This window comes from Schistocerca cancellata, chromosome 4 (genome assembly GCF_023864275.1).
Source record: "Schistocerca cancellata isolate TAMUIC-IGC-003103 chromosome 4, iqSchCanc2.1, whole genome shotgun sequence".
NCBI classification, from domain to species: domain Eukaryota; kingdom Metazoa; phylum Arthropoda; class Insecta; order Orthoptera; family Acrididae; genus Schistocerca; species Schistocerca cancellata.
In genome coordinates this window covers 718869039-718896788 of record NC_064629.1, presented here as the reverse complement: position 1 = coordinate 718896788, position 27750 = coordinate 718869039, and the positions used below count along the sequence as shown (strand labels likewise).

General features: G+C 43.6%; 1 protein-coding gene and 1 non-coding gene across 7 annotated transcripts in view; both read left to right on the top strand.

The window, feature by feature from the left end:
* The window catches only part of LOC126183749 (homeobox protein extradenticle), a 352888-nt gene that overhangs the window by 190156 nt on the left and 134982 nt on the right, over positions 1 to 27750 (top strand). For all 6 annotated transcript variants that reach the window (XM_049925967.1, XM_049925966.1, XM_049925970.1 and 3 more), the window contains exon 3: positions 931 to 1181. In XM_049925967.1, coding sequence (XP_049781924.1) covers positions 931 to 1181 — 251 coding nt within the window. The remainder of the gene's footprint in view (positions 1 to 930; positions 1182 to 27750) is intronic.
* Trnaa-agc (transfer RNA alanine (anticodon AGC)) lies at positions 16668 to 16739 on the top strand. Its single transcript has one exon. It is a non-coding gene; the product is annotated as a tRNA-Ala (tRNA).

Genomic DNA, 27750 nt, shown 5'->3' with positions numbered 1-27750 from the left:
GTATTTTTGGCAAACCTAAACAGTGAAATAAATGGGAAACTTAAAATAAAATCTATATACTGTGTTTATAGCATTTTTATTACGCTTGTGTACATCTTGAAATCACAGCTTCTGCATTAGGGCTTTCTGTTCTAAGGACCTTCAGAGCGCTAGAAACGTTTTTATTTTATTTTATTTGGGGGGGGGGGGGAGGAGGGAAAGGGGCTATAGTGCATTCTTTATTGCCATTTGCGTAACTGTGATAGAATATATACAGTGTTTCAGAAACACTTTCACAAACTTCGGGGACAGGTTCCTTATACCAAAACAAGGAAAAAATGTGTAGTAAACGTGGGCTCTAAAATGCTTACTTTAAGAGCTATCAGCATTTGTTCGGTAGAAGAGATGCGTTTCATATTAGCGAAGATGAACAAGTGCTAGTAGTTCTTAAAGTATGCATTTTTATTTACTAGACCTTCCTCTTAGTCACGTGTAAAGAACCAAACATTTTCTTGAAGCCCTGGTTCCACACAATCGTCAAATAAAAGGTTCGCAAGTTCCATAATTCACATGGAATTAAATCGCGGGTTATTCCCAGCCATCTTCACCAACACATGTTCGACATAATGTTTTTTGTGACTATGATCGAGTAACAGTAGGAGAAATCAATTTTTTTTTCGAATGTAAACTATATGCAAACATACAAACTGATTTCATACAACAGTTAGATCTTATCAATCATTGCCAACTATTACAGTAGTTCTTATTCATCAAAATAATATATTAATTTTAAAAGTAATTACGAAATTTTTAAATAAATGTAACTTTACTCTGCCAAAGGGCCGTACAGCCACCCTCAATGTTTTAGGAATTTTCTAGGATTTTACAAAATCGAATAGAAAAGAAGGAATAGCTCGTTATTGAATGGAGGCGGTGGTTTGCGTGTTGCAGTGCTGAGCCTGCGTAATACGCAGGAGGAAGAGCCGCCGGACCCGCAGCTGATGCGGCTGGACAACATGCTGATCGCGGAGGGCGTGGCCGGCCCCGAGAAGGGCGGCGGTGCGGGGGCGGCGGCTAGCGCGTCGGCGGCGGCGTCGGGTGGGCCCGGCCAGCCGGACAACGCCATCGAGCACTCCGACTACCGCGCCAAGCTCGCGCAGATCCGCCAGATCTACCACCAAGAGCTCGAGAAGTACGAGCAGGTAAGACTGATGCCAGTTTGAAACAGGCTTCATTTGTGTGATATATTGTGAGGCTATTATCGTTCACAGTATACGGAGAGTTTGAAAAATACTTTTACAAACGTTGTGGACAGGTTCCTTACAGCAAAAACAAGATAAAAGCTCATATAAACATATGTCCGAAAATCCTTCGTTTTTGAGCTACTAACGAAAGTTTACAATTTCGGTCATACGAACTCATCAAAACATAAACATATAATAAATGTTCGAAATGTCTTCCTCTTGCATCTAAACACACATGCACTCGTTGAATCATGAAATGTCGAAACTTCCTGGCAGATTAAAACCGGACGCCTTTCGTGGGCAAGTACTTTACCATCTGAGCTACCCAAGCACGACTCACGACCCAGAGCTGTGAGGATCGGTCATGAGTCGTGCTTGGGTAGCTCAAATGGCAGAACCCTTGCACGCGAAAGGCGAAGGTCCCGATTTCGAGTCTCGGTCCGGCACACAGTTTTAATCTGCAGGAAGTTTCATATCAGTGCACACTCCGCTGCAGAGTGAAAATTTCATTTATGAACTGTCGCTCCGTTTCACATACGCCGTGACGGTTTCGAGGGGTTTCACAGGCTTCCGTGGTACGTCGATGAAGAGTTTGTGGGTCTGGGAGGTTTGCTGAGGGAATGCACAAGCCATGGGTTTCGTCCTCCTCTTCCTATTCATCTGTCATGGCGTATACCAGCCCTTGCCTCTCGAACACTGAGACTCAAATGAGCTGGATCTCCACAAAGCATAAACCACATGCTGCTTCTTATTTGCAGGGGCACATCCTCTAGTAACTCTCTGAGGGTGATCTCAACAAAGTCCCCATAGAGAGCACCTGTAGGACGTGGTGGGAGAACGTATGGCGCTACCAGTCAGTAATTTAATATTCCAGCCAACACATTAATCTTAAACTGATGCCGGTATCTAACCTGTACTGTAGCATGAGGATTGGGATCGGCCTGTAGGTGTTGGTTGTGGGAATTTGTTGTTCCATCTCATCCAATCGTTGCCTCGTCTGTAAACAGAACTGAAGCGACAAACAACGGATTGTCAGTTTATACAACAAACCACCGGCAAAAGTTTTCCCGTAGTGGGTGATTAGCAGGCTTAAGGCCCTGCACGCGTTATAGTTGATACGGTTACACGAGTTGCTCCTGATGTATCCTCCATGCTGAACTTGGAGATGTGACACATGCCAGGTCTACTAGTCTTGTGCTGATACCTGGCTCTTCTTCGACAGCCCGTAGAAAGTGTTCCTGCTGGTCCCCCTCGATCCATTGTATGTGATGCTAGGGACCCTGTCTTGACAACGCGACGACGCACAGCAGCAAAGATTGGATGACTCTGCTATCTTCGGTGTGGAAATGTCGCGTGAGACAGGCGTGGAGCCTCGTGTCCGTTACCGTTCGCGCGGCCGTGTATAAAAATGATGTCCACGTGCTCAAGAAATGAATATCCTGTTACGTTTTAAACGGAACATTTTCGTTAACTCACTGCCTTTAGTACATGTAAACAAGGGACACATTGAAGGCAGACGAATTACGAATATAAACAAGTCTCCCAGGTAACGAAACGCCGTCTGGGGTACAATGAGTTAAACGGATGCATAGATAAGTGAAGTTGTTGAGTTGCACCTGGAAAGCCGTTGAACTTCAACTTTTATCAGTAACTTGAAAACGAAGGATTCCCTGACATTTGTTTATATGAACTTCTTTCTTGCTTTGGTGTAAGGATCCTGTACCAAAAGTTTGTAAAAGTGTTGTTAAAAAACCCTGTACAGTGAGTTTCAGGTAAGATGTTTTTTCTGTAAATACAAAGTAACTGGAAGGAATATTGTTTAGGTACGTTGAAGTAAGAAACGTTGTTCTTTCTGAAAAACGATGAATATACTTTATTTGTATACTTTATTTATATATTTTCCAGGGTGTGACGGCAACGAACTATACTTTTTAAATAAGTTTTCTTCTATCGTGTATATGAGCTATTCAAAGCAACTGTGTACAAATCAACTCAAATCAGGTTTTTATGAAATTTAGTTAGCAAGCTAGAAGCGTTCAGGATTTCCGCGGTTGAGGCAACATGTTGTACATATTTGGATATGTTCAGAGGAATGTTCTGGTGGCGTGTTCATTTAAGTGATGTGTTCAAACGAGTGCCCATTTTGCTGTGTGCGCAGCCAATGCGTCATCTAAACGAGTTGCGGACAAAAAGAAACATCATTGGCGTCACGGAACGACTATTCCTCGATGCGCTGCTGGAAGTCAACTGAGGCTGTAGATTTTCTTGTGTTTTTGTACGTTCCGTCCTGCCTTCCTGCCTTGTATACGGCAGTGCTAGAATACCTTCTACAATCTAACAGAACAGGACTACAAAAAGCACATCGAGGAAGTTTGTAGCTCCATGACGCCAGCAACATTACATCTCGTACGCAGGTCGTTTAGAAGGCGTGTTGATTATGCATTCGGGAAATTGGGTACTTGTCTGACCACATCACTTAAATGAACATCCTGCCATCACAACATCCTCACACAATTTCGTACACAACCAATTTACGTACAGCATGTGCGTCCACCCTAAAACTTTGAACGTTTCTCACTAACCAAAATATACAGAAATTTGATTTAAATTGATTTGTACACAGTTGGTTTAAATACATCAGCCATCAAACAGAAGAAAATGATATTCCATATAAACAATTGCAACTCGTTGCTGTAACTCTCTGGAAAATAAATAAAGTACGTTCATAACTCCGCATAAACAGTGACGTTTCTCACGTTTACCTATTTCTATAAATATTCCTTTCACTAATTATTTTTTATTTTACAGAGATGCACCTTACCTGAAACACTTACTATATAAATGAATTAATGGCTACCGTCGGAAGCTCAACGAGGCTGTTCGCGGATGATACTTTTGTGCACGGAGAAATCGATACGCTAGAAAATTATAGCGAAATTCAGTAAGACATGCAGAGGGTCGACGCTTAGTTCAGAGCATGGTAGTTGACTTTAAACAAAACAAATGTAAGACTCTTAGCGGCATTAGACTCGGAAATCTCTCCTAGACCGTGGTTTGACTGTATGAAGCGCCGGCCACGGTGGCCGAGCGGTTCTAGGCGCTTCAGCCCGGAACCGCGCGACTGCTACGGTTGCAAGTTCGAATCCTGCCACGGGCATGGATGTGTGTGACGTCCTTAGGTTAGTTAGGTTTAAGTAGTTCTAAGTTCTAGGGGACTGATGACCTCAGATGTTAAGTCCCATAGTGCTCAGAGCCATTGACTGTATGAAGCTAAGTGAACATCATGTGACGTTCCTCATTCTTACGAGTCCGTAACACGTGCGCTACTCTGCGTGTTTACATAGAATAAAAATTATAGTATCTATAAGGTGTGACCATGTTCAAACTCACGAGACCGATCTGAAGCACTGTCATGCTCAAAGTACAAGGACGCGTAAGAAGTACTGCACAGGAAATTGGTTGCAAGGGATTTCTCCCTCCTAGTGTTACCTCCTTAATCTACAGATTCGATATGAATTAGTGCAATTTGATAGCGATAATATTCCTGAATGCATTACATGTTCCCACCTCTCGCCATATGAGGATACGCCCAACACTGTCGAACATGATCATTTTGGTTCAAAAATGGTTCAAATGGCTCTGAGCACTATGGGACTTAACATCTTAGGTCATCAGTCCCCTAGACTTAGAACTACATAAACCTAACTAACCTCAGGACATCACACACATCCATGCCCGAGACAGGATTCGAACTTGCGACCGTAGCAGCAGCGCGGTTCCGGACTGAAGCGCCTAGAACCGCTCGGCCACAACGGCCGGCGATCATTTTGGCGGTCCAGCTGTTACGGTTTGGGAAGGCGTAATGTTGCATGGACGTACTGATCTCCAAATCTCTGAACATAGAACATTCTCCGGTCAACGTTGTTTTGACGCTGTACTACTTCTCCATGTGCGTCCTTTCAAGGGTGTATTCGACTCTGACTTCATTTTTATTGATGACAGTGCACGGCCGCGTCGAACAGCGCAGGTGGAGCAGCTCTTGGAACGATAGGATATTCGGCGAATGGACTGGCCCTTAACTTAAAATCCCATCGAGAACATGTGGGGGACGCGCTGAGGAGAAATGTTCCAACATTTCCACATGCGCCAATGTCCATCCAGCAGTTGACAACCGCGCTGGTTGGGGAGTGGAATGCCCTACCACAAGAACTCCTTATCAGCCTTGTGGCCAGGATGGGAGCAGGTAGACCATGCATTGCCGACTGTGGTCTTCACACAGCCCGTTACGAACCACGTCCTGCTTTTTGTCGTACTCAGGGGACTATCATGTATTACGGTGACTTCAGTGTTCTCGTAATAACTGTCTTCGAATAAAAGTGTCATTTCTGTACGTCTCGTAGCGTATTTCCTTTAGTCACTTTCAGTTAGAGTTCTTTCTATGGTCTAAGTTTCATAGAGTCATATCGCTTGGCAGTGACACATCATACGAAAGTTACTTTCGTCCTTAAGGTCTGCATAACGGTTTATTTATTCTGTCAGTTTCCTGTGAAACAGTGTTTGTGTTAGGCCTGTATAATGATAACTATTTCTGGCTGTATGGTGGATGTTGGCTAACCTCAAAATTTATTAAAAATTGAAACGTGTTTCGCATAAATAGGCGTTACTACCCATTATTGGTTGATTACACAGTTGCCCAATCAATCACTTGAAGCAGTCATATCAATCAGTTATCTGGAAGTGTGTGTACAGAGCGATTTGAAGTGTAACGACCACATAAAACTAATCGCAGTGAAGGCCTATGCCAAACTGATTGTTTGGAAAAGTCTTTGTGAAATTTATCCCACCCACAAAGGAGGGAGGGAGCTTACAAACGCCCGTTCGACCGATACTCGAATACGCTGAGGTGACAAATCATGGAATAGCGATGTGCACATTTACAGATGGCTGTAGTATCACGTACATAAGGTATAAAAAGGGCAGTGCATTGGCGGAGTTGTAGTTTGCACTCAGGTGATTCATGTGATTATGGTCGCACGACTGGTGTTAACAGACTTTAAATGCAGAATGGTAGTTCAGGTAGACGCAGGGGCATTCCATTTCGGAAATAGTTAGGGAATTCAATGTTCCGAGATCCACAGTGCGAAGAGTGTGACAATAACACCAAAGTTCAAGCATTACCTGTTACCACGAACGACGTCCTTCACTTAACGACCGAGAGCAACTGCGTTTGTGTATAGTTGTCAGTGCTAACAGACAAGCAACTCCGCGTGAAATAACCGCAGAAATCATTGTGGGACACACGGCGGACGTATCCGCTGGGACAGTGCAGCGAAATGTGGCATTAATGGGCTATGGCAACAGACGACCGACGCGAATGCCTTTGCAAACAGCACGACATCACCTGCAACGCCTCTCCTGGGCTCATGACCATTTCGGTTGGACACTAGACGACTGGAAAACCGTGATCTGGTCAGATGAGTCACGATTTCAGTTGGTAAGAGCTGATGGTAGGGTTTGACTGTGGTGCAGACCCCACGAAGCTATGGACCCAAGTTGTCGAGATGGCACTGTGCAAGCTGATGGTGGCTCCATACTGGTGTGGGCTGTGTTTACGTGGAATGAACTGTGTCCGCTGGTCCAACTGAACAGATCGTTGACTGGAAATGGTTATGATTGGCTACTTAGAGACCATTTGCAGCCATCGTGGACTTCATGTTCCCAAACACACGATAGAAATTTAATGGATGACAATGCGCTATGTCACTGGGCCACAATTGTTCGCGATCGGTTGGAAAAACGATCTGGACAATTCGAGCAAATGGCTTGGCCACCCAGATCGGCCGACATGAATCCCATCGAAAATATATGGGACATAGAGAGGTCAGTTAGTCCACAAAATCCTGTACCGGCATCACTTACGCAATTATGGACGGGAATAGAGGCGGCATAGCTCAATATTTCTGCGGGGGACGTCCAGCGACATGTTGAGTCCATGAGTCGTCGAGTTGCTGCAAAAGGAAGTGCGACACGATATTAGGTGGTACACCACGACTTTTGTTAACTCAGTGTATTAGTCGTCAGTCTGGGACTCTTTATGAAGCGCGATGCTCTAATTTGGATGTTCTCTTTTTCATCTTGTATAGTTCATTTAGTAAGCACGAAAGCGTCATGGAAGTGGTCAGCCAACTCCAGTGGCAGACGCAATAAGAGAAGCTTTGTGCATGACGATGTAATTTACTGTTAAAAATTCCAAGATCGTACGGTCCTAGAAGAGTCAGTCAATATACGTATATAACAGGAAAAGTCCCGGAAGACAAACTTAGAGCGCTTCCAGCTCACACAGCAGCTTGTCAACAGTCGTTCTTCCCGCAGACCATTTGGAACTGGAACACGAAAGCGGAGAAGTAACTGTCGTACACAAATTACTCTCTACCACGCACCATAAGGTGGCTTTCGAAGTATAGCTAACTGTAGATGAAGAACATTGATTAAATAGCAGTCACACTCGGATTACTATAATCGATGTCGATTACTGTCATTACTTCCATTCAAACCAGTAGATCAGTTAGGATTACGCTCAATGTGGTCGCAGTTGCTCAGTCAGCACCTGTTTCCCACACTTTCTACGAGATTGTTTGTAAGTGCTGTGGCAATATTGTCCCTTGCCTCCTCAATGCAATTTTTAGACCGAAATGCTGGAATACTCTGAGCAACACACATCCAGAGATATTTCCACGTGTGTACTGAGGGGTTTAGATCCGGGGAATTGCTGGCCTTTCAATTCCAAGTGTATGAACAGTGTGCGTAGTTTTGAGAGGAGAATGAAGTCAGAAGCGCTTGCGCCACGAACAGTTCAAGCATATTCCACCTCTGTCTCCACCGAGTGGGGTGGTGCAATCGTAACACTCTGGACTCGTATTCTGGAGGACGGCGGTTCTAATTCCAGCAGGTTTTCTGTGGTTCGCTAAACAGCTTAGGGCAAATACACGAATGGTTCCTTTGAAAAGGACCCGGCTGATTTCCTTCCTCAACTCGCGCTTGTTCTCCGTCTATAATAACCTTGTGGCCAACGGGGAGCTAAACCCTTGTCTTCTTTCCTTTATTCGTCTCGGGCCAAGCTCGGTCTGAATGACGGACTTTTTAACGAGTTCATGCTGTAGTACTTTTGTATTGATCATGATACCTCCCCATTTCAAGAGTCCATTTCCACCATTTCTGTTTTGGGCTGGGCAATATGTTTCTTGTGATCCCCCCACCGACTGTTGTTCAGAGTTATCCGTTACATTCTACAGCTACATCTACATCTACATGACTACTCAGCAATTCACATTTAAGTGCTTGGCAGAGGGTTAATCGAACCACAATCATACTATCTCTCTACCATTCCACTCCCGAACAGCGCGCGGGAAAAACGAACACCTAAACCTTTCTGTTCGAGCTCTGATTTCTCTTATTTTATTTTGATGATCATTCCTACCTATGTAGGTTGGGCTCAACAAAATATTTTCGCATTCGGAAGGGAAAGTTGGTGACTGAAATTTCGTAAATAGATCTCGCCGCGACGAAAAACGTCTTTGCTTTAATGACTTCCATCCCAACTCGCGTATCATATCTGCCACACTCTCTCCCCTATTACGTGATAATACAAAACGAGCTGCCCTTTTTTGCACCCTTTCGATGTCCTTCGTCAATCCCACCTGGTAAGGATCCCACACCGCGCAGCAATATTCTAACAGAGGACGAACGAGTGTAGTGTAAGCTGTCTCTTTAGTGGACTTGTTGCATCTTTTAAGTGCCCTGCCAATGAAACGCAACCTTTGGCTCACCTTCCCCACAATATTATTTATGTGGTCTTTCCAACTGAAGTTGTTCGTAATTTTTACACCCAGGTACTTAGTTGAATTGACAGCCTTGAGAATTGTACTATTTATCGAGTAATCGAATTCCAACGGATTTCTTTTGGAACTCATATGGATCACCTCACACTTTTCGTTATTTAGCGTCAACTGCCACCTGCCACACCATACAGCAATCTTTTCTAAATCGCTTTGCAACTGATACTGGTCTTCGGATGACCTTACTAGACGGTAAATTACGGCATCATCTGCGAACAACCTAAGAGAACTGCTCAGATTGTCACCGAGGTCATTTATATAGATCAGGAACAGCAGAGGTCCCAGGATGCTTCCCTGGGGAACACCTGAAATCACTTCAGTTTTACTCTATGATTTGCCGTCTATTACTACGAACTGCGACCTTCCTGACAGGAAATCACGAATCCAGCCGCACAACTGAGACGATACCCCATAGGCCCGCAGCTTGATTAGCAGTCGCTTGTGAGGAACGGTGTCAAAAGCTTTCCGGAAATCCAGAAATACGGAATCAACCTGAGATCCCCTGTCAATAGCGGCCATTACTTCCTGCGAATAAAGAGCTAGCTGCGTTGCACAAGAACGATGTTTTCTGAAACCAAGCTGATTACGTATCAATAGATCGTTCCCTTCGAGGTGATTCATAATGTTTGAATACAGTATATGCTCCAAAACCCTACTGCAAACCGATGTCAATGATATAGGTCTGTAGTTCGATGGAATACTCCTACTACCCTTCTTAAACACTGGTGCGACCTGCGCAATTTTCCAATCTGTAGGTACAGATCTATCGGTGAGCGAGCGGTTGTATATGATTGCTAAGTAGGGAGCTATTGTATCAGCGTAATCTGAAAGGAACCTAATCAGTATACAATCTGGACCTGAAGACTTGCCCGTATCAAGCGATTTGAGTTGCTTCGCAACCCCTAAGGTATCTACTTCTAAGAAACTCATACTAGCAGCTGTTCGTGTTTCAAATTCTGGAATATTCCATTCGTCTTCCCTGGTGAAGGAATTTCGGAAAACTGCGTTCAATAACTCCGCTTTAGCGGCACAGTCGTCGGTAACAGTACCATCGGCACTGTGCAGCGAAGGTATTGACTGCGTCTTGCCGCTTGTGTACTTTACATACGACCAGAATGTCTTCGGATTTTCTACCAAATTTCGAGACAATGTTTCGTTGTGGAACCTATTAAAGGCATCTCACATTGAAGTCCGTGCCAAATTTCGCGCGTCTGTAAATTTTAGCCAATCTTCGGGATTTCGCGTTCTTCTGAAAATCGCATGCTTTTTCCGTTGCCTGTGCAGCAGCGTTCGGACCTGTTTTGTGTACCATGGGGGATCAGTTCCATCTCTTACCAATTTATGAGGTATGAATCTCTGAATTGCTGTTGCTACTATATCTTTGAATTTGAGACTCATCTCGTCTACATTTGCATAGTTAGTTCGGAAGGAATGGAGATTGTCTCTTAGGAAGGCTTCTAGTGACACTTTATCCGCTTTTTTAAATAAAATTATTTTGCGTTTGTTTCTGGTGGATTTGGAAGAAACGGTATTGAGCCTAGCTACAACGACCTTGTGATCACTAATCCCTACATCAGTCATGATGCTCTCTATTAGCTCTGGATTGTTTGTGGCTAAGAGGTCAAGTGTATTTTCGCAACCATTTACAATTCGCGTGGGTTCGTGGACTAACTGCTCGAAATAATTTTCGGAGAAAGCATTTAGGACAATCTCGGAAGATGTTTTCTGCCTACCACCGGTTTTGAACAAGTATTTTTGCCAACATATCGAGGGAAAGTTGAAGTCCCGGGGATCATTGGCGCTAATGGATTGCAAGCTTGCAGTTACTCATTCGTTGTGGAACGATCCTGGTGGGCTCCTGAGGGAAACGCGGGATCCCAAGCACTATCAAGGACAAAAGCAATTTGTGCAAGGGGGTAGTGGACTTTTCCCTTTACGTCAACTAGACTGTTTAGCGGCCTTGCCTGCCTACACAGCTTCCACTACCGCCTTGATGCTGTTTTCATCGCGGTTACGATAACACGGCGGTACTGATAATGCTCTCAAGTCTAGAAACAGTTACTCTACAACTAAAGCTACTTGGATAAGGCCATATAGGGCTATTTTCCATACACAGCAACAGTGCCGGCCGGGGTGGCCGAGCGGTTCTAGGCGCTTCAGTCTGGAACCGCGCGACCGCTACGATCACAGGTCCGAATCCTGCCTCGGGCATGGATGTGTGTGATGTCCTTAGGTTAGTTAGGTTTAAGTAGTTCTAAGTTCTAAGGGACTGATGACCTCAGTAGTTAAGTCCCATAGTGCTCAGAGCCATTTGAACAGCAACAGTGCATCAAAACAATCGCTTTCACCTTTGAAAGGCTCCTGGATCGTGATCAGTAGAGAAATTGCAGCAGAATTTTCGCGACAAGTTTGCTCAGATGGCGCTTTTGCCATGTTAGGGATATCGCTGTTCATCATTTTCCCCACTCACTCACAAGCAGAGTTTTCCTGTGGAGATCTGATGGTCAGAGATTTGAGAGTATCAGAAAATAACAGACTGGAGTTGGACACAAACCTGACGAGTGTGATCACTTTCCAACTATTCTGGCGAATAAATTTCTGCAACGGAAAAAGCAAAATCAAGGGAATTTTAAGCTTATTAATGAGGTTAACTCGTGATTCTTGTTTCCTTACGGTATTGGAAGATTGCTTGCGGTATGGTAATATTATGTGTAGTGTCTCCCAAGTTAATTTCGGGTCTCATTGTACCGGTTGAGCATAAAGTCTTTGCCTGGTTACAAAAAATTGTTTCTAAGGAACTGCAAAGTTCGTTGCAAGTGGTAGCTTATCTCATAAAATTTTTCATGTGCACTTCCACATATGCTCAATTTGTTGTCCTTAGAACGTATAGTCTGTACTCAATTTCTCTACATGTCTTTGCCAATATGTCTTCGTCACCACCTCTGCAGTATCTCGTATTCGTGTCGTTAAGTTTGCACATCAGGAACTGGTGTAGTGAACACTTTATACTTACGGTAACCTCACAAAAAATGAGGGGCTATGTCTGATGAACGTGGTGAATATATTGGATCGTTTCTGCCACTCAATCTGTTTTGAAAGATTTCATCCAAGAACTGGCGTAAAAATAACTGCCAGAGCGGCAGTGGACCATCACGTGGAAACACTATCATTGTTGAAATTCCTGCAACTGAGAAATCAGATGCTGTCAGAGCACTTGTTGAAGTGTGTCCATAAAAACTTCATGAGTTATCTTTGAGACATGCCTTAGAAATAAATTATTGCTGTCATGCAAAGTCCTCCGCATACCCAGTGTTTCACGGCTGCAATTGGCCCATAACGTTTTCTTATGTGATGAGATGCTAGTCGAGTTGATAGATGGAAACAGCATACTTCTCTTTCAGTAAGGTTTTATTTGAACTGTCATTTAGTGGAATGCTCATATAATATATCCAGATTCTTCGTTAATTCATTTTAAAACTTCTTTAAGTTTATACTCTGGTACTAAAATGGAAGAACATCTCGATACTGAAACTTCTGTCCATAAAGGTCAGGAACGTATTTCACACACAGAATTGGTAGGAATGCAGTCTTGTGGCAAGGCACTAATGAGAACACACAACTACCCTTCTTTCCTCCCAGGTGTACTTCGGTACGGTAAGCACACTAATTAGGACTTAATTTATTACCAGGGAATGCTTTGAGAAACTGTAGTAGTTCATCAGGCCACGCTGAGAAAAAATTGGGGGTTTGGTAGGAATTTGAAATGTATGAAGAGAAATAGAATTCTTACAGCTCTCAATAGGCGACCGCCCTCCACAAAAAGAATATATTATGAGAATATCCAGTTGTAGTGAAAGTAGACAATGCTCTGAATTTTGTAGTGGTAGTAGTAGTAGTAGTAGTAGTAGTAGTAGTAGTAGTAGTAGTAGTAGTGGTGTCGGATGTTTACAATATAACGAAAAAAAACCTAGAGTCAGAAAAGTAGCAGCTTTCATTTTTATCTTTGACGCCTAACATTGTCTGAATATATTAAAAGCGCGATTTATCTATTTCAAGGTATGATCCTATTTCCCGAATCCTACTAGAACTATCATACGTTCAGATACACAGCAATTGTATGTAGAGACAGAGCAACCGATGAAGAATGTAAATCAGTCAGTCTAGGGATGCAGTTTTTCACTAATTTTTCTGGCGAGTTACTGAAGACCTCATCCTCACAGAGAACATATATCTACTGATCAGAGGGTACTGTATCCACCTCGGCATTGCAAACGGGCCGATATCTCAGTGCAAAACTGGTAATGACTTGTACTCCAGTGATCACTTACAATATGGGATTGACTTTGTCTACCTGAAAGAAGTACCGAGGGAGAGGCCGCAGTGGCAAGACACTGAACTCTTTATTTGGTAGGACGGCAATTCAAATATCCGTCCGATCATCCGAATTTAGGTATTTCGTAGTTCTCCTAAATCGCTTAAGGGAAATGCTGGAATGGTTCCTTTAAAAAGGACACAGCCGATTTCCTTCCCCACAGTCCATCATCCCTCCGAATCCGAGCTTGTGCTCCACCACTAATTACCTCGTCAGCGACAGGACGACAAATACTAATCTTCTCTCTTATTCTGTGATGAGAACGCCTAGACGAATGTTTGTCAGGGACTACTGGATTCTTTGAGATGACCCAGCTGCATTTGATCAGAGACAGTGTCCAGAAGATGACGAAACGACTGGCAACGTAATCCAGCAAGTCACTGAAGCATCTGTCTCAAGACGGTAGGGTTAGTGTATCAGAAAACTTGTCCATGTGGAGTAGGGAATGCTACGCGGAAGGAAGACAGCCGTGTGGGTCCGCCGAAGTTTAAATGTAGCTGATGAACAGAAAATACGACAGAATTTAAAATTGCAGGAGCTTGTCATTAGAGAAAACCCCCAAGAAACTATCTTGGAAATAATTCTTGACTTTCTTAAACCGTTCCAAACCAACTACCCAAATCTGCGTCAGTTTGGAGGATTTCTGCCAAGGGCAGTGTACCTCCTCTTAAGGCGCAACTGACGAACGTTACCTTAGGGCAACTTCACACGAGCCGACCGGGCATTGCTTCTCTGCTGAGTACCCAGTCTTCACACGGCGAAGAGAAGCGGCTCCTTTGTCGCCACGCCGCGCCACCGTGTTTCGCCTCCGTCATGGAAACTGCCTCTCTTTTACTTCTGCCGGCCGAAGTGGCCGTGCGGTTAAAGGCGCTGCAGTGTGGAACCGCAAGACCGCTACGGTTGCAGGTTCGAATCCTGCCTCGGGCATGGATGTTTGTGATGTCCTTAGGTTAGTTAGGTTTAACTAGTTCTAAGTTCTAGGGGACTAATGACCTCAGCAGTTGAGTCCCATAGTGCTCAGAGCCATTTGAACCATTTTTTTTTTTTACTTCTCTTAAGGTATGTCTAAACGATGCCTCTTTCCTTGCGCGTAATCGCAGACGCACGGGAATGAAAGGGCATGCACAAAAATTTGTGGAAAGGACGCATGGTATGCATGGGCGCTTTCGTGTCCACACGTTGCCACACTGCATAAGCAGTGGGCTATGGAGCCCCTTCTTTGCTTGGGAGCTTTTCTGCGTTTATTGTAATGAAAAGGAGAGAGAAAAAGGTAACGCAAAAGTGACTGTAGGTAAAGAAGTATCTGAACAACAGAGATACAAGTAATACAAGGTGACGTCAACATTTTGTTTGCAAATTTCAGGTAGAGGTTACACCGAGCTTTTAGATTTTCTGCATGGGGAACTGCAGCAATAAGGTTTGCAATAACATTTCGTTAGCTAGTAATCGGCGACTTATATACCAGTTTGAACTACATCTTTCACATTTCAAAACAAAACATTTCTGTGATTATGCCTGAAACAGAGAAGCACTTCATGGAGTTTCTTGGTCGTATTATGAAGATTAATTAACTTTCAAAGCCTTATTTTTATTTTATAACAAAGTTGTTCTCGCAACTTTAATCATGAAAGATTAGGCTGTAAGCAGATTAACATCCTCAGACTCGACAAATTTGGGAAATTAGTCTTCACTGTCCTTCATTTAGATTTCTAGTAGTTTGTTGAGGAGCTAAACATTTCCATCATTTCTTTTGTTCATATGTTGGGCTCTTCAGCTGTTGTGATATTAAGTCGCCATAGCATGAATATTCTTCCACAGTTTTTCATAAATTTCTGGCTTATTCTTCTCTGTTTTCCCACTTTGAAACTTGCGGTGTCTTATTCTTTACAAAAGTGATAGAAAACTTTTTGTGTAATACTTGACGCTCGTGGCATCACATCTGATTTTTTGGTTCAAATATTCTTTAGAAGCGCATTCCGTATGACTTTTTCTTGTTTGTAGGAATAATCATCTTTAAATTTAAGCGTGCTTCCTTTGGAATCAACAGACATTATTGCAAATAATCGCTTCGCAGCATAACCTCAACACACTACTCAATCACACACACGTGCGCAAAGATTTTCCAACGTCAGTCAACATGATTCTGGGGTAGGAGTCATACACTGAAACACCAAAGAAATTGGTACAGGCAGGCGTATTCAAATGCAGAGATATATAAACAGGTAGAATATGGTGCTGCGGTCGGCAACGCCTGTATAAGACGAACAGTGTCTGGCGCAGTTGTTAGATCGGTTACTGCTGTCACAATGGCAGGTTATCAAGATTGGCTTAAATGGTTCAAATGGCTCTGAGCACTATGGGACTTAACATCTATGGTCATCAGTCCCCTAGAACTTAGAACTACTTATACCTAACTAACCTAAGGACATCACACAATACCCAGTCATCTCGAGGCAGAGAAAATTATCAAGATTTTTAAGTCAGTTTGAACGTGGTGTTATAGTCGGCACACGAGCGAGAGGACACATCATCTCCGAGGTAGCGATGAAGTGGGGATTTTCCCGTAAGACCATTTCACGACTGTACCGTGAATATCAGGAATCTGGTTAAACATCAAATCTGACATCGCTGCGGCCGGAAAAATATCCTGCAAGAACGGGACCAACGACGACTGAAAAGAAGCGTTCAACGCGACAGAAGTGCAACCCTTCCGCAAATTGCTGTAGATTTCAGTACTGGGCCACCAACAAGTGTCAGCGTGTGAACCATTCAACGAAACATCAATATGATCTTATAGATCTTATAATTAAATGTTTCCCTGAGACATTTAAGTCTCTTCATTATCGACAATAATAATCGAAGCAGAAGAAATGAATTAAAATTTGTGCTGCTTGCTTGCTAGGCAGAAATGCTAATCATTACACCACCACAGCACGATGGTCATCACTGCTGAACGAACTACCCAAGTTGAGTGCACACCCTAGGGAAACATTTAATTATAAGATCTACAAGATCACCTATGGTACAGGACTTTCCCATTACTCCAACGCTGGGGTGCTATTCCAATGTCGGAGAGCCCTGGCAATATTAGGGAAAATAAGCGGAAGTTATGAATTGAAGTTTGTGTTGGGGAGGGCACTCAGCTTGGGTAGTTCGTGCAGCAATGTTGACCATCGTGCTGTGGTGGAGTAATGGTTAACATTTTTGCCTAGCAAGCAAAAAACCTGGGTTCGAGTCCCGGCCACAGCACAAACTTTAATTCATTTCTTCTGCTTCGATCATTACCATCGATATGGGCTTTCGGAGCCGAAGGCCCACTCGTGTACCCTTGATGATTGCAAGACACCAAGCCTTACGACTCGCGTGGGCCCGTCAACACTGACATAGGACTGTTGATGACTGGGAACATGTTGCTTGGTCGGACAAGTCTTGTTTCAAATTGTATCGAGCGGATGGACGTGTACAGGTATGGAAACAACCTCATGAATCCATGGACCCTGTATGTCAGCTAGGGACTGTTCAAGCTGGCAGAGGCTCTGTAATGGTGTGGGGCGTGTGCAGATGATGTGACATGGGACCACTGATACGTCTAAATACGACTGACAGGTGAAGCTTACGTGAGCGTCCTGTCTTATCACCTACATCCATTCATGTCCACTGTCCATTCCGACGGACTTGGGCAATTCCAGTAGGACAATACGATACCCTACAGGTCCAGAATTGCTAGAGTGGCTGCAGGAATACTGTCCTGAGTTTAAACACTTCCGCTGGCCACCAAACTCCCAAGACATGAACATTATTGAGCATATCTGGGATGCCTTGCAACGTGCTGTTCAGAAGAGATCTTCACCCCCTCGTACTCTTACGGATTAATGGACAGCCCTGCAGGATTCATGGTGTCAATTCCCTCCAGCACTACTTCAGACATTAGTCGAGTCCATGCCACGTCGTGTTTCAGCACCTCTGCGTGCTCGCGGGGGCCCTACATGATATTAGGCAGGTGTACCAGTTTATTTGTCTGTTCGGTGTAGCCGCCAGACAGTTGGGTAAATTAGCTGCCTTTTAAGTAAGCCTTTAACTATTATTTCTTCTAGAACTCGTGGCACCCACGATTTGCTTATAACTTATCTGTTTTTCTTTTTCCTATTCAGTAAAAATTTATCCACACGATTTCTTCTTTTTGTGTTCAACTTTGTGGACGCTCATGAATTTCAAACAGCGCAACACGCCAACGAATGCACACTTGTGCATGTGTAATTTCCTGGAAAATCGTCAGACTGATCTGTGTTCGAGAATTCATTGCTTCAATTCTGCTACCCTAAGAGTGGCAATCGCAGTTCACACTCTTAATTCAATATTCTTTGAACAACGGGCAGTCAGTTACTCAACTTTGAAGTTTCTTAATAAATATGCCGAATAACGAAAAGGTAACCACGTCATCATCAGGCTGTGATGAGAGACATGCAGTTTCAATAATAATATATTTTTAACCAGTAGTTCCCCTGTAAGCTGTAGAGAACAATTGCTTAGCTAAAAAAATGCGAATGCAAAGTGTGTGGTGTTTTATTTTTTATGGCACAATTAATACATTTTCCGAAAAACTACTTCAGTAATATTGCTTCGTTTATATACGGTACATTCTTTCAGCAGTGCAGCAGATGACTCAACTTTCAGTTCTCTGCTTTCCTTGAATCATACTAGATGTGGACGCTATTATCTGCGTGGCGCGAGGAATTAGTTTCCCATAAAGAGTGCACTTCAAAGAATTGTGGACGTTAGTCTCACGAATGCGTCACATTAAGTACTGAGCTTCACAAGAGGAGTGCTGTAACACGAGCTAAACATGTACATCGCGCATGTTTTTTCTAATTTTTTCTTATATTTGTGTCTCCTCAGCCAGCCTCGGATGCATACAGTCACTCTCATACACATCACCCGTGGTTCGCATACGACATTAACATTGCTCTTAAACATATTACTTACTTCGCTATGTGCTCCTATCATAGCGATGAGCTGACACTGCTAACGCCAATTCAATGTGGAACACACAACCTTCATGTCTCCAGACAACTTTCCTGGCTTGCGCTTCTTATGTTATATTAAAGTGGTGGTATTCAGTCATTTAACGTGCTCCCTGAAATTTACACTCAACTCTACGCAGTGGCCCCCAAACAAAATACGCTTAGCCACAAAAGCTGTCTGGCTGCAGATGCTTAACGATACCCGCGCAAAACTGGGCCGGGTCGCTAGCCTTAATTAAAATGTTGTCGTGCGTGAGAAACTAGTTGTCTGAATCGAGGTATATAGATCTTTGTTTCAACTTAAAAGTCAGTTTTTTTTGAAAGGCTGTTTCTAAAAAGTATCAAAGAGAGAGTCAGTGCAATATCGTATTTTGAAAAGTTTACACACCGAGACTTGTTTGTGCCATTCAACCTGCGTAGTTGCTAGGTACGATGTTATGTTTGCTTACAGTGTGCTTATGTGTTCCCTGAATGCATTGCGACTTGCTAGTCAGTTAGTGAGTGGCATTCCAAGCAGTTGGTCGTGAGTGGACGGTGGAATTTACCAATGCAGAAAAAGCTGACATACTCATAGTATACGGAGAATGTAAGGTGTATGCGGCAAGACATCCCAATAGACGTCAACCATCTCGGCTATATTTTATCAACCTCTTCAACCAGTTACGTGAAAGTTGTAGTGTAACACGCAGACAACGAAACACAAGGAAACAAGCGACGACAGAAGAAGAGAAAATTAATGTTTTTGCTTGTGTTGCTGTTTACTTGCATGTCATCTCCATCGCAATCACGTGAGGAAGTGGCACGTGTCCTACACATTCTCCATCGACATAGGTTCCATCCCTATCACTTCTCTCTCCATCAAGAGCTGCAAGGAAACGATTATGATAATTGCATTAACTTCTGTACATGGGCATTAAGACAGGATACTCAAGCTGCCTCATTTATCTTGTCTAGTGATGAAGCCACATTTAGAAATGATGGCCAGGTAAACCGTCTAAACATGCACTATTGGTCTGTTGACAATCCTCGTTTGCTTTGTCAGGTGGAACGTCAGTGACCATGAAGTGTAAACGTGTGGTGTGGGATAGTGAACCATCAGCTCAGAGCCGTTTTCCGTAGACGGAACACTCAACGCGTGCAATTATCGCAGCCCTCCAAAGACAATCTTCCGCGGACGCTAGAAGACGTTCCTCTGCAGACTAGGAGGAACCTGTGGTACCAACTTGATGGCTGTCCAGCCCATAGTGCACGTAGTACTACAGCATGTCCTCATAAATTGTTTCCAAAACGTTGGATTGGATGGAAATGACCTGTCTTGGGCGGCCCGCTCCCCGTATTTGACGTCTGTAGACTCTGTTCTGTGGGAAAAGTTGAAAGACGCGACATATTACTGCAACCTGCTCGGACAACTCCGCTAAAATTCTAGCACGTGTGCAGCAGTCGTTCCATACCAGACTGGGAGCGTGTACTTCCGCTGCCGGTGGTCATTTTGAATATAACCTGTGACGGTCAGTTGTCTCGCTACTCGTCAGAATACACATAAATAATGTATGCACTTGTTCTTTGGTTTGTGCTACCACAGGTATTGTATAAATGTCGGTTGGGAACTTCTCAAAATACGATACCTCGTAAACGACTCGCACTGGAATCCTGCAACTAAGGCCTCTAACCTTCTAATTTACCGTACTTTTAGTTTATTGTCAATAGGCATTCCTCCATTTAAAAAAGTGTATGCTTCCATAAAAAATATGCTTTCTAAGTATTATTACACCCTGTTTATTGGCTAACAATGCGAGCTCCTAACTACCAACCCATTCCGTGAAATCTGCACTTCCCTTTTCCGCAATATTTGCAGTGCAAGTTGGAGGTGATTCTCCTACTATACGCTGCGTTTAACATATTGTCATTCCTCTGAAGGCAGCCCTCACTTTGCGCTTCCTCTACGCTGCACGATGACGTCTTACAGCCACATTTTACCGACAGGTCTCAAAAAACGGTTCAAATGGCTCTAAACACTGTGGGACTTAACATCTGAGGTCATCAGTCTCCTAGAATTAGAACTACTTAAACCTAACTAACCTAAGTACATCACACACATCCATGCCCGAGGCCGGATTCGAACCTGCGACCGTAGCAGCAGCGCGGTTCCGGACTGAAGCGCCTAGAACCGCTTGGCCACAGCGGCAGGCGGTGAGCGAGCGCGGGTGCTCATGCTGACGTGGTGCGAGATCTGGACTGTACTGAGGATCAGCATCGCCAACGTTTGTGCAGTCTTGCTAAAATTGTTGGCACCGTTACACTATGGCTAGATGGGATATTGTATCGTTCAAATCTGCACCTCGGTCGCAGAGCCGTTCGAAAACAGTTTTGTGAACGTCGTCATCGCTGGACAATCTTTCACCCAGATGTTCTTTCAGCTTCCCGAAAAGATGGAAATAGTATATTGGAAGGTTTGGGCTCTCTTGAGGATGAGCATCACCAACGTCTGAGCGGCAGTGGCAAAATTGTTGCCACCATTACACTATGGCTAGATGCAATATTGCATTGGGTCCATATACCGTCAGAATTTCATTGTGAAACAGTGTGCAATTTAGACGTTTTGCCCACAAGAGTCGTACTACCCAGCATACTTAAACTGGGAAGTACGTTTGCAGTTGCCACGCCAATCACCGATGCCCATGTTAACCATAACGCAGCAGTTGTGTAAGTCCCATAGTGCTTAGAGCCAGTAAGTTTTCTTTTATTTACATGCATCACGCTATGTCGCTGATCTTCCTGCAAGCCCCTGCGCGTTTTGTAAAAAAATCCTTGCGATGTTGCCAACCTATACATAAGTGTGTAGTCTTCTAATAGCCTCGTACAACTGCCTAGGTTATCTGCAAGATCATTCAAACACAGGTGTTTCAGATGAGATGTTCATTTTCAGTAACTTACAATGAAATAAGTGAAAGGAAAAGTTTTGTTGATAAGTAAACGTTATTCTCTTTGCTGAGCTATGAACAGAGTTGAGGGGCTTGTTTACTTCTTTTCCAGAGGGTTACAATTGAAATAAAGTATCTATTAATTTTAGTTATGGAGCTAGAAACTTGAAAAGTTTGTTTTGAATGCACCAGTGAAGCACGGATATTGTAGCTGACACTATGTGAAGTTATGAGGCAAGAACGTAACAATAAGAATGAGATATAACTGCAAATCTTAAGCATCCAATGACTGAGAAACCAGACCCGCAGTGTTACAGAGCATATGTAAACAATGTTTTTTGTCACTGATGGCGGTTTTTGTACTCGCATACTCTCAGTTTACAATTGAACGGATAATTTACAATGCATAAAAAACGAACTTGGACGGTTTATGTTCTGTTGCGCAAACCTTCTTACAGAGCGAATTTGGAATTTAAGAAAAAAATAATAAATTACAGAATAGTTTGCAAATGGACAATAATGGTTTCGAAACAACTGAAGGTAATCGCTGGGCTCTTTAATGAATGCGATTATCTTATAATAATATCGAAGATGGTCAGTAGACTTCGTCAATGTGCTATGGAACGCTTAGGAATCACAAAGCGGTAGAATATAAACCTAAAAGTAGACGGCCATACTTCCTCTCGGATGTTGACGAGCTGTATATTTCACGGCCCAGTGAAAAGAGACTAAGGTCAGTGCTCCAAAAATATCCTCAGAGCTTCGGGAAACGGGAATAAACGTATAAGCAAGGACAGAGGATGCGCGTGTGGAACAGAGTGGTATCTTGTAGGAGTAGCCAGGTGGGTAGGGTGGATGGATCAGTAGAATCGGCGGAAGAGGAAGAATGTTTGTCTCGTCGATGTCGAGGTCATTGGAGATTGAGCTTTAGTGCAGATCGGCGATAAGAAGAGATAGGGAAACCTATTGGGCGTGTCGTTGTTGAAGCCACGTGTCCTGTATTTGCCCGAAGTATTTAGCCTAACCACGAAGAACCTAAATCAAGAGGACTGAGAGGTTATTTCAGTTCAGTTCTTACTTTCGATTGAGAGTATTTTGTCATAACCTTTGCGACAATTCGCCGTATGTGACTCGGAGGAAACGCCTGATCTTCGCTACGAATTACTCAAATTGCAGTGAATATTCCTAAAACGAGAGAAAGATAATTTTTAGCGATTAAAACAAACTGCACATGTTTGGTTTTGATGGGGGATGCACACCAAGGCACACAATGAACAAGTTAATGCCATTCTTTAAGCGCGACGGTTCTTAATCTTTGTTTGTGGTAAGAAGGTTGGCGTGTTAGCTTCACGCTGAACGAATGATAGTACACAAATGTGAATAGATATACTGCAGGCAAATTTTCTTGTTTCTGCAGGTCAGCCGAAGGCTGATAACAATATATCGTGGGGTTATAAGTAAACTTTCCCTATTTAACACGTCACAACACGGAAACTTATTACCGTACGAGTACCAAACTTGGTAGCATTAATTTTAAGGACATAGGGAAGAGAAATAACACAGAATCAATGTAACTGGAAACACTTTTAATGTGCTGCTACGGTACAGCATACGATTACGTACCGGTACAATTACTTCTACATAAGGGGCTCAATATGGCGTCCATCATTGTCCAGAACAGTCTGAATTCTCAGGATTGCATTCTGCTCAGCAGAACGATGGCTGCCTCTCTTGTTATGCTGCGTTACAGATCAGCACGCGTGTGAATATACCGCTGGTAAACCGTGTCCTTCAGGTAGCCCCACAACCAGAAATCACAGGGAGTGAGAGCAGGTGATCGTGTCAGCCAAGCATTTGGAAACGATCGGATGATAATTCGATCGTTTCCAAATGTGTTTTGGAGAAGCAGGTGAAATTCACGAGCGATGTGCGGTGGGGCCCCACCTTGTATGGAAATTGTAGGGCAGGTATGATATACTAGCGAAGCATATCGCAGTAAAGCTGGCCAGTCACACAGCACGTCTTTGGTCCTTGAGCGCCAACCTGTTCAAAAAAGTGGGCCAATATTGAACGTAGCCGTGAAGCCACATCATGTGGTGATACGTTCACCATACAGAGGAACTTTATGCACAGTGACTGGAGGTGAAGATCCCCACACGTGGCAGTTCTGTGTGTTCACCTCAACCGTCAGAGAAAATGAGCTTCGTCTGTTCATAGGATGGTCCAGGGCCAGCCCTCGTCAAGTTCAATCCTTGCGAGAAAGGGGAGAGCGAAGTCAACATGTCGTTGTGCGTCCTGTGGTGCAAGCTGCTGTACGCTATGGATCTTGTACGGATACCATTTCAGAATGATTCGAAGCACCTTCCGCACAGTGGACCATGGGATGTTCAACTATCGTGACACAGCACGCGCACTGCATGACGATTGGGTATGGCGCGCAGCGTTGTCTGCCATAGCAACAGCAGTTTCATCAACCACCTGTGGTGCAACCGGTCGTCGGCCTCTTCCTGGAGCAACTACCAGTACTTCAGTTGATACGAACTACTTCATCATGCTCCGTACAGCAGATGGAGAAAGACCATTTCGTAAACCTTTCCGCCGGCGATATTATCGAAGTGCAGCAGCAGCATTAATGTTGTTTTGATGTCCCGCTCCTTTCGTCCAAGCTCATGTTGCCACGTCAACAAATGCACTGCAATAGGTCAGGTGTGTGAGACTGTGAATCACGATGACTGATCACGGCACCTTGTGACCATAGTTGGAACTGGACGGTGCCGCTGTGACGCATGGAAATCGTGCACCCCTTACTGTGGACATGCTACAGAGTTTGGTACTCGTACGGTAATTAGTTCCTGTGTTATTTCGTATTAAATAGGGAAAGTATAATTATAACCGCGGGGTACCGAAACAAATCCAACCCTAAATCCATTCCGTTACGTCATGAAAGGAAATATTTCGTGAAGGCGCTCGAGGAATAAAGGAGATAACATAACCAACGGAGATTTAAACTCGCATAGCCACCACTCTATGAATTCTAGCAGTGTGTGCTTGTCTTTGAGATGGATGTCAGTAAGTGCTAAAATGTACTTGTATTTCTACATTGTCGTCTAATGCAACAGTTTTGCGTCTGTTTCTCCAGTGGAATATTTTTCTACCGTGCCAGAAACGAGTTCGTATGCTGTAGTTGTTGCCCTATCATTTTGTTGCTTCTTTTACACTTACCTAAAGTAATTAACATCAAGATGTCTTAAATTTTCATCGTTCTCTGTAATTGTGCGAGGTGACGCAATGGTTCGGACAGTGACATGTATTCAAAGCACCGCGGTTTCAATCCTAGTTCAGTCGTCCAGATTTACGTTTGCATAAGTCCCCGAAAAGGCAAATACCAGTGTGGTTTCTTTGAAAAGCACACGGCCGATATCACCCCGCATCCGTCCTTAATCAGAGTTCGTGCTCGTCCCTAATGACATCGTCGTCGAGACATCAAACGCCGATGACCTTTTTTTTTTGTCAGCATTGTTCGCTGAGCTCTACTCTCCGTTCGCACCGTAATATATTCACGTATGTTTAGGTTAAATAATCAAATGGTTCAAATGGCTTTAAGCACTATGGGACTTAACATCTGAGGTCATCAGTCCCATAGACTTAGAACTACTGAAACCTAGCTAACCTAAGGACATCTCACACATCCATGCCCGAGGCAGGATCCGAACCAGCGACCGTAGGAGCAGCGCGGTTCCCGACTGAAGCGCCTATAACCGCTCGGCCACAGCGGCCGGCTTAAATAATTCTATGGCATGTTTTGTTACAGTGAATGAATGGACACAGTCTTGAGATGTCTCACATGTGCATCTAAACTTCGCGAGCCGTCTTATGTTGTGTAGCAGAGGTTGCCTTGTCTTACACAGTCACTTCCCACTTTCCTCTTCCAGTCGCGAATGGTCCACGGCAAGAACGATTGTTGCTAAGCCTTCTTATGAGTCAGAATTCCTCTAATTTTACCGTCATGATACTTTCACGAGTTATACATAGGAGGGAGCAATATATCTGTTGGCTCTTCTAGGAACGTACGCTCTCGGAATTTTAGCAGTAAGCCACACCATGCTGCAGAATGCCTCTCTTGCAGTGTCTGCTACTGAAGTTGGCTGAGCATCTGTGACACTTTCGTCCTTACTAAATGAACTGTGACGTACGCGCTGCCATTCTTTGGCTCTTCCCTATTTCCTCTAGTCGTTCCACTTTAAATCGCACCAAACATATGCTCCTAAATATGTTTTGAATGTGACTGCTTCCGTTGATTGTTCTGCAATTGTTTCGTCATACAATAAAAGGTCTTTCTACCTATTAATGCGCAGTATGTTAGATTTATTTATGTTGAGGTACAACTGCCAACCCTCGCACCAAGCGTCGATCCTATGCAAATCCTATAATTTTCTAGCATTTCGGCTATGTATGCAACAGCGTCATCTGCAAGAAGCGTCATGGAACTGTCCGCCTCGATAGCTGAGTGGTCAACGTGAAGGACTGCCATGCCAAGGGGCCCGGGTTCGATTCACGGCTGGGTCGGAGATTCTCTCGGATCACGGACTGGGTGTTATGCTGTCATCATCATCATCATCATCATCTCATCCCCATCGACGTGCAAGTCGCCGAAGTGGCGTCAACTAAAAAGCCTTGCACCAGGCGACCGGTCTACCCGACGGGAGGCCCCAGCACACGACATTTCATTTGATCATGGAACTTCCGATGTTATCCATTGGGTCATTTATATACAAAGTAAAAAGTAACAACAATGTAACACACTTTAGGGCTACGCCCGAAGTTACTCCTATATCTGAAGATTTCTCCCCCTTAAAAATGACGCACTGTGTTCAGTTTGCTAGAAACTCTTCAGTCCAGTCACGCAATTGGTTTGATATGCCGTACACTCGTATTTTTTTTTTTCATTATGTGGCAGTGCAGAAATATATCGAACACCTTCCGCAAGTCAAAGAACGCGACAGGAATCTAGTTGCCGATATCTACTGCTTTCTGGCTCTCGTGGACGAACAGAGCGAGTTGGATTTCGTACGTTCGTTGTTTGCAATTAACATGTTAATTCACACAGAGGAAATTTTTGTTTCCCAGAAATGTCGTAATACGCGAGCATAAAACACATCCCAAAACTCGAAAATATATTGCCATATAGGCCTATAGTTTTGTGCGTCTGTTCGGCGGGCCTTATTGAGAACGGGCATGACCTGCGCTTCATTTCAATTACTAGGGACACTTCTTGGCTTGGTGATCTAGCAGGTAGAGCGCTGTACTCCGTTTCTGTAGGTCGAGGGTTTAATCATGTGCTAGGGAAGTTTCCTACTTCCAGTCCACAGATTCCATATATGTAGAATCTTGTAGATATCTCATCTGGCTCAGTGGTCTTTGCTCTGTTGAGCGATTTATGGTAAACTTCTATCCCGTGGTTACTTAATTCGATATGTCACTTTGACGGTTGTGCGACTATTTAAAGGAATAGGCGCCGTACGATCTTCTTCTGTGCAACAGTTTTCGGAAAAGGAGTTTAATATTTCGGTTTTCTCTCTGTCATCCTCCGTTTCAATGCCATTATGGTTACAGTGTGTTTGGACACATTGCCATATATTTACTGATTTAGCATAAGATCAAAACTACGTAGAACATTCTTTCAGATCGGTAGATAAAATTTTAGTTTAGAATTCGTTGAACGCTTTAAGTATCTCTCATTCCGTTAATTTTGACTTTTATCAGTTTTTGTTTTTCTATCGTGCTTTGGCTACATATAAATCTGTAGTATAGCTTTTTCTTTTTTATTCCGAAGCAGCTTGCTAACACGATTGTTAAACCACGTCTGGTCTTTTCCTACCTCACACCTTTACTTGGCACTTATCTGTCTACCTCATATGGACCTTGTCCGTTTCTACTTAACATTTTCAGTCCCAGAGGTGAATATTTCACGTTGACCGCTCATTTAACCTGTTTCTTGTCAATTGTTAAGCAGAACTATCTTCCTACCTTTCTTTACACCCCCATTTAATGCCACATTCATTGAGGCTACGACAACCTTATGATCACAAATTCCCAGCTCTGCGTTAAGTGAGTCGAAAAGTTAGGAACTGTTTATAACCAGGAGATCTACGGTGTTACCTTGACGAGTCGTGTCCCCGATTTATCGGACAAGATAATTTTCGGATAAGGATTTTAGAAAAATTTCGCGCGATTATCTGCCTTAATCACTTCAATTTTCCAGTCTACAGGTGATAAGCTGAAATCTCCCAGCTCGTGGTCAAGTGGCTCGCGTTGTTG